Here is an 8,134-nt window from a genome sequence, read left to right as displayed (position 1 = left end):
ATATCTTCAAACATTACCAGTTAGGAATAAATAGTGGTAAAATTCCTGATGCCTAGAATTATGAATGACTTTTATAACTCTGTGGTTGATCATTTCAGTGGAAGATGGGGTTGTCTAGTTACATGGAGGGCACGGACATAGGAAGGAGAAAACTGAATTCAACAGGTAAATTAGTTCATGTTATTCTGGGGAAAGCTGGTTTGAAGTTACCTTGACTACCAGCAAGCCTCCAGTTCCCCTAGCATAGGAGTGCTGCTGCTATCCTTTCATGTTCCACCACCACGCTTAACCTATTTCACCAATAACTGCAAAAACAAACACATAGCAAGAATTGCGCTGCCTAGTACCCTCACACCAATCTACGTAACCTATAAGTGGCATAAGTTACACTGTTTAGCATTTATACTTATGTGCCGGTGTGTCAGTATAGCTCCAGAACCAAAATGAAGTTCCACACAGGAACACAGGAACCAAAGTGAAGTTCTGCACAGGAACTTGAAGGGGGCTAGCGTTAATCCCCTTCACTTCAAATGCAGATTGTAAGCAACAGGCAGACGCAAGACACACAACTTCAGTCAGAGGAGCTGTAACTTTATTAAATTACCAGCAGATCAAACTCTGCATAAGTCTGCTTCATTGCCTCGGTCGTCAGCTTCCCTCTTCCAGGTTCTAGTTATTTATCTGCATTGTCTCGCTCTCTCCCTCCAACACTGACGTAGTCTATGCACCAGGTTGTTCTTAAATTAGCCAAACTACTTTTATAACAAGACACTATGCTATATCAATGCTATTCTGTTGACTGTTGAGTTTTGTTACTGTGCAATGGAGATGGGGACATTTATAGGCTAAGGAACATGTTCAGCACATGTATAGGCTAAGGAACATGTTCAGCACATTTATAGCCTAAGGAACATGTTCAGCACATGTATAGGCTAAGGAACATGTTCAGCACATTTTAACTGTACAGCAATGATACCAATAACCATGTTCATTTTAGTCACTGTAACTGTGATGTTAAATTTCCAAACATCTCTACTGGAGACCCAAAAATATTGTAGTGGGGTGTGTGCAGGCTAGGCCTCCACATTGTGGTAAACAGTCTATTCTAATGGAGGCCTTCCTGGATGAAAGCCCTATATTTAGAGACAGAAATGGACCTTAGAAACGACAATATAAACTATGTCATTTCATCCATAACTGACTCCCCACCCTGATATATTCGGCCTGTAAAAACAACATTTAAAAGTCTGCTGATATTGATCTTAAAACGAGTCTCCATTTCTCTTGTCCCCGGGGCGTCGATAAGAGCAGAGCAGCGACACGCCCTCTCCCAGAAATCCCAACGCCCACGAGCATTCAGGCAACGTGATCTGATAGCCGTTTCCCCAAAATAGACGGGAGATGACACACATTCATATGGCCGCCAGGCCAACCAGGAGATAGAAGTCACCACAGCTGCAGATGCACATAACTCATCACACACACACACACACGCACACACACACAAACACAAGCAGGTCTACCTTTGGACTGAACCAACACAATAGGACATTTTTGATTACCGGTACACACTTTTCAGACCAACTCAAAGTTGAAAGTCTACAATTAGCCTATAAGTATAAGAATAAAGTAGAAGAATAAGTCTGCATTTCCAAATTGCAGTGAACGCTGTGAAAGTAATGACAATATTAACAATGGACTTTGAAGTTATTTTAGCTTACACAATTTGTTTTACATCAATTCATTACATGTGTGGGTGAAACTCAACAACAGAAGAGACCTCACTGACCACAAGGAATGTGCTCTGTCCTATTTCCATGACTGAGCTTTTAAGTAATGTCATAGTCTAAACATAGCCACTTAGGCTATAATAACAGATAACAATTAAACTTCTCCAGCTACGGACTGCCCTTGTCACAATCCTATGGGTAACAGTGAGTTTTATATTGAGTCAAGACATTTATCAAGGACAGACAGCAGTACGGAATCCTGGCAGGGACAAACAGAGCAACACTCTCACCTTCATGCCGAAATCTAAAAACAATTATTTTAAGTCATAAAATTAATATCTTTCACGAGTTCATGTTCCAGATTTGCGAAAAAGAGAAGCAAGCAAAAGCGTGTTTGGTAAGGTCTCTAGCCAAGGTCATGAAGTGTTTTGCAGGGATTGTGCAGGAGTGTACTGCGCAGGTAGGAGTCAAGCAGGATCCATACAGTACCTGCACCCCTGTTCTATTGCTAACCAAGGGAGATGGGTGGTATCAGGGGAGGTGGTGGGTTGAAAGAGTAATCAAGCCATATGCCGCAGCTTGAAAAGGGAGGCTGGGAACAAATTAGCCAATAAGAGACCTACGCTGAAGGTGTGATACATTTCATCATGCTCCTCCCGAACTTCCGTTTAGAACACCACATAAACCTAACACTTAGCAAGGAATCTGTGTGTGTGTGTGTGTGTGTGTGTGTGTGTGTGTGTGCGTGCGTGGGTGTGTTGATTCTTTGTAGCTGTCTTAAGGCATGATGGGCATTCTTCCTTCTCCAGAGAACCTCGTCAAAGCCACACACACCTGATCCATTTCTGAGTGTGGCTTTGCTGAGCTCAGGGGCCCGAGGTTGGCGTGGCTGCCCCACCCGGTCTTCTCTTCCTGGGCAGGCCAGCGTGGCTTCCTCCCCTTCCTCCTCCAGATGCCACACATGTGCACACTCAGCCGTTACCACACTGAAAATAACCTCAGGAAGAGCCTGATGCTATACTGCGCACCACCGAGGAGAAAGAAACCCACACACACATTGAAAGAGAGAGAGAGAGAACAAGAAAGAGAGACAAGAGAGGTGGCACCCCCACATACACACACAAATGGCACCAACTCACACACAGAACACAACCGCAATAAACTCAGCACAGACCAAAAAGTACGCACACATCTGGAGTATCCTCCATACACACACAGTTCAGTTCAGAGAGAGAGTGTGTGTGTGTGTGTGTGTGTGTGTGTGTCTGTCTGTAGGTGTGTATGTGTGTATGGGAGTTTCTGAGTTTAACATCAAGCCCTTCCAGTACCTCCCTCAGAAGCCTCTGCAGAGCTGTGATGTGAACTCTCTCCCCTCTCAGACAGAGCCTCTCCCTCTTCCCTCTCTCTTTTTCAAACCAGTCTTCATACCCGTGCCACAGTTTCCACACCTGGAAAACATTTCCAACCCCTTGTGCCCACCAGTCATCATAACTCCTCTAAGATCCATGGCTATTCAGACACAGTTTGACTGAACACAGACATAAATACGTTATGAAATGTTCCATAAATTACCACAGTTTCTCCAATTTCTTCAATGGGGTTTATTTCCACAAAGTGAGAGAATTTCATCTGGTCCATGACGTTTAGCATTGATTGCTGAAGACAAGCAAAGACAAATCTAACTTGTGTTTAAAGCAGAGATAGAAAATTCCTCTGTTGCGTTGTGTGTAAACTATGCACACATGTTCTGCTATGACTATTGGCTTGTTCTAAGCACATGGTCCCTCAGGTGTGAGATGTTCTGCTGTGACTATTGGCTTGTTCTAAGCACATGGTCCCTCAGGTGTGAGATGTTCTGCTGTGACTATTGGCTTGTTCTAAGCACATGGTCCCTCAGGTATGAGATGTTAGTTATGTAGGGCCCTATCCCAGGCCTACAGAGAGCACAAGAGTGTCAGTGACACTCAACAGTGAGTGTACCTCTCCTATGTGTGTGTGTGTTTGTGTGTGTGTGTGTGTGTGTGTGCCTCTGTGAATAAGCTCTAGGGTTACAGATGGAGGTGTCACCATCAGATCACTTCAGGGTGTCAAGTGTGTAAGAAGCATTGTGTGTGTGTGTGTATGTGTGTGTATGTGTGTGTGTGTGTGTGTGTCTTTCGCTATGGCGATGTGACTCAATTGTGTGTACAAGTTAAGGGCCTTTTTTGAGAGCTCTAACACAGCTAGTTGCATAACACACACACACAGCATCTTTCCTTCCCAGGACATACATCTGATGTGGGTTCGGACCTGAATGAGCGCTGTGTCCTCCCTGATGTTTAAACCCAGAATCACTGGCCTACAAATCCACCATCTCCTGTCATTATGGCCTGAGGCGTCCCAATGGGGCTTTGTGCAGCATACAGATGACAGAGCAGGGAGGCATGGAGCTGGGTACTTTTTAATTACACCCCACACACACACACACACACACATTCTCTCTCTCTCTCACACACACACTTACTGTACATCACTTGTCTAGGGTGTCTAAAGAAACAGAGCCAGAGCTAATGAGATGGTCCATTTCAGACTCCCAGTCACACACACACACACATTGGTGTCTCTCACCTACACACACACGCAATGTGTGTGTGTATGTGTGTGCGTGTGTGTGTAGGTGAGAGATGTAATTCAACAATGTAAATCTCCTTGTCCTTAACAATATGAACCTCCTCCATATTTACAGTCTGCATATAAAGGCACTCGTAAATTCATCCAGCAGGCTTTAGTGTGTCCACCGAGACGCATGTTATCATGGGACTACCTCACCCTCCAGGTAAGTGTCCACGGAGACACTTTAGGCTACATTACAGTACATGGTCATGGAGAAGGTGATAAGGGTCCTGTGTGAAATTAAGAAATTCATGGAGGTTCTAGTTGCTACAGTTCCTCACAGAACTGGATTCTGGACTCTGCTGAAGACTTCCATCTCTGTTCATTCTGTTCTTTGTTCTTCACTCTTGAGTTGTTGTCAGCGGTTAAGTGCCGCACGGGAATCTTTTGACCAAAGATTCTAGAGCTCTGTTCTAGAATCTTTGCTTTTGACCACAAACTTCTCCAGTGACTCATATGTTCATAACTAAACTATTCTTCCAATAACACAGACTTGTCCCTATTTTAACACACACACAGTGTCATTCATTGAATCAGTATGTGTGTCTTATCAGTCAAACATTACATATCTTAACCTGTTCTTTGAATGACAACATTAAGCTTTGTTATCCCACCGTGGTTTCAGTCTGAGGCAAACATAAGATAACAGCAGCTGAATAATGTCTTATACAACAGAGCCTCTATGGGATAGCAATGCAGAGAGAGAGGGGGGGGGGGTGCACGGAGCATGCTCCGTCAGACCCGGGGGCCTTTAAATAACCTGGCTTCAATGTGAACCTCTGGGCTGTCATTAGGTCAGCTGACACAAACAGACTTGTGGCTAAAGGCTGAAGCGTTACAAAGGACACACCCAGGTCCTACCAGATAATTCCAGATTACACAGAACAGTCTGCTGAAACAGCAACAGCTGTACATCCATTTGGCCAGCTGAACAAGGTGCATAAAAATCCACGAGATTAATGACTATATGTTACAGATTACAGTAGTTGTTGTAGTACAACAACAGACAGACATGAATAAGTGATTCCAGAAAACAACAATTGCTGTGAGAGCAGACAAGACAAGCTGATAGTTAACACTAGCTAAATTCACTGCTAAGAGCGGGGTCCAGGCATGTCAGCGACAACTGGTGTCCAGCTACCCCAATATCTGCCCTGTACGAGGAGCTCATCCCCAATATCTGCCCTGTAGGTGAAGCTGCCCTGTATGAGGAGGTGAGGTGTTGATGCAGAATGCTTTGTGTACTTCCCTTACTGAAACGCTAACTTCAACCTTGGACCAGTACAAGGCTCTGCCCTTGACGCCTGTCCAAACACAGCAGGGGTTTTGCTAACCTTTCCCTTTACAGTCTCCTCATTACCTAGTCATGGTAAATGATGGTATATTATTGGGTAACAGGAAGGTAAGTGCATAAATGAGAAACTACAGTACATGTGAATACTTAGAAACAAGTTTATTACAGATGAATTATAGCATGTTATTGGTTAATAATATATGTAGATAAATACAGAGAAACTACAGCACAAATACCAAGCAACTATTACCTATCAACTTAACTAAGAACGATGTTTACTGCGGACTTGTAAAAGGGTCACCAGGGTTTTCAACCAGTGTTCACCTGGCTCACTGTTGGTCCATGAAGCCATTACAGGTGGTACCTGACTATGCACTCAATAATAGTTTGACTGTTGGAATCACTACTGTTCACCTTTACCTTTCCAATTAATTTTTCAGTTAAACACACAACAGCCTTAAGCCTTCCACTGAGCAGATTTGCCAGGGCGTTTAGTAAGGATAAATGATAAAAAAACAACAGCAGCAACAACACCAGAGAGCTTCCCACACCTGACCTACTTAACAAAAAACAGTCCCTTCCTCACTAACGTATACTGCATCTCTGTCCAAGCACCTCCCTTATATTAAAAACAGACCGATTATCTCTCTGCCTGCCTAACGCACAGTCGAGTGACTCCACTTCACCTGTGGCAGATTTCAGTTCCATTTTCTGACCAAAAGGGCTTCAACAACAGTCACATGTTTACCCCACCTCAGCACAATAGTCCGACAGAATCACCCAGAGAGTGCGGACCTTTCCACAGTCAACACCCCTAACAATTCAAGTGCTATGTTACAGGCCAACATCAATATGGAATGTAGGTCTATGTACAGTAGGTCTAAGCATTTCAAATTTAAACTGTGCATCCAAATAACTAGTCTTATGAGAATCCAGATTTCTATTCATAATATATATGTAATTCCATATCTAAGATACAGTAGCCTACTCTGTCTATTTCTGCACTCTATTGCTGTTCTCATACAAAATTGAAATACTGCAGGCATGACCTCACACAAACAAATAGCTACAGTGTTAATTAAGTGGGTGACCTCTAAAAATGACTTTTGATTTTATCTCTTGTCATATACTATCCTGTAAGAACACAAATGTTTAGATGATTTCGGGTTTTTTTTACCGCTGAAAACACGCACTCTTCAGTCGCAGAGGCGCTTCGGTTTTTATGCACAGGTGATCAATACAAGGATCATTCATTAAAGCATTTCGCTTTATTGAGACAAACTCTGGACCAAAAGACACGGGAGATTTAAACTTACCCTATTGGCGGTTTAGAATAAGAATTGCTGTCCATATCTTGCTGATGGTCCTGGTTGTATCTCAATTAAATGTCGCCTGTGTTTTCCCTTCGTCCAGCCAAGGACACTGATGTGTGATTTAATCCCATGGGTGATGTCTTAACAAAGAAACATGTGTAATTAAAAATTAGATAGAATAAGATAAAATAAGAAATTGGTTTGAGCCCACAGTAAACAAGCTTGCAACTTAAACTCCGTTTAAACTCCGTTTGGCACTGATGTGACAGCTCTGGACTCAACTTGTCAACTGCACAGATATCACTGCTGCTCAGCCTATGGGTGTTGGAAATAGAATTTCGCGAATGGACGCAGACGGAAATACTTACGAAACAATTACGAGACACTTCAGCTAGTTTAGATGAAAAGCACACAAATGTTTTAAAAGATGCGTAAAATGCAACAATAAAGTTGTAATTATTTGAAGCATATGGGTTTGATCCGTTCTCCTCCAGCCATTCTCCCGCCGTCAGCAACAGGCTTGTCTAGTGCGTCAGTGCACTCTCCGGGAATACAGCCAAACTGGCGAGTTTTGGAACTATAGCAACCGACTCAACTAACCACGGAAGACAAGTTTATCTAACACGCGTTGGACTTACACATCCATCTGGGAATATACAGCATGTAGTAAGTAACATTACATTTACACTGTGATTACAAGAACCACGTTTCTAACTTACCCACGACAACTACTTATGGTTTCATCTCTTTTTTCGTTTTCCAGACTTTATCAGTAGCCTATATTGATTTACCTGCTCCTTGCCTCTAGAAAACGCAGCGTTACATTGTTTATTTGTTTGAATACAGTTTATCACTTCATTCTTTTCAAACCTAACTGTGCCGCTCCCAGCGCGCTTTGCGATGGAGCTACAGCTGCGCGTTGCCTGATTGGGCTATCCTACGTACAAACCCGCCTCCTTTCAGTAGCAGGTCATAGCCATGATCTTGTCAGTTGGTCTCGTCAAAGAGAGGGTGACACGTCTGAACTAGGCCTATTTCAGGACTGAAGAAAAGCCCCAATCTGCAAGCTGCAGCCCGGGGTACATTCGCATTTCACATATCGCTATGTTCTGTAATCTTGCAAATGTTGTGACGCCAAATACTGT

The 8,134-nt window shown here is 43.2% G+C and overlaps 1 protein-coding gene across 1 annotated transcript in view; it reads right to left on the bottom strand.

Annotated features, from left to right (window-relative positions):
• The window catches only part of cobl (cordon-bleu WH2 repeat protein), a 51,787-nt gene extending 43,979 nt beyond the window's left edge, over positions 1 to 7,808 (bottom strand). Inside the window, exons 1-2 of the mRNA XM_076280149.1 lie at positions 7,709 to 7,808; positions 6,993 to 7,129 (exon numbers count right to left, since the gene is read on the bottom strand). Of these exons, the coding sequence (XP_076136264.1) occupies positions 6,993 to 7,027 (35 nt within the window). The 5' untranslated portion in view covers positions 7,028 to 7,129; positions 7,709 to 7,808. The remainder of the gene's footprint in view (positions 1 to 6,992; positions 7,130 to 7,708) is intronic.
• Positions 7,809 to 8,134: the final 326 nt, after the last annotated feature.

The sequence above is a fragment of the Alosa pseudoharengus genome, unplaced genomic scaffold, assembly GCF_046254945.1.
Source record: "Alosa pseudoharengus isolate Yale_2024_CS ecotype anadromous, Long Island Sound unplaced genomic scaffold, YU_APseudo_1.1 YU_APseudo_1.1_scf_12, whole genome shotgun sequence".
NCBI lineage: Eukaryota > Metazoa > Chordata > Actinopteri > Clupeiformes > Clupeidae > Alosa > Alosa pseudoharengus.
The sequence above is the reverse complement of the archived record's forward strand: the minus strand, read 5'-3'. Positions and strand labels throughout refer to the sequence as shown.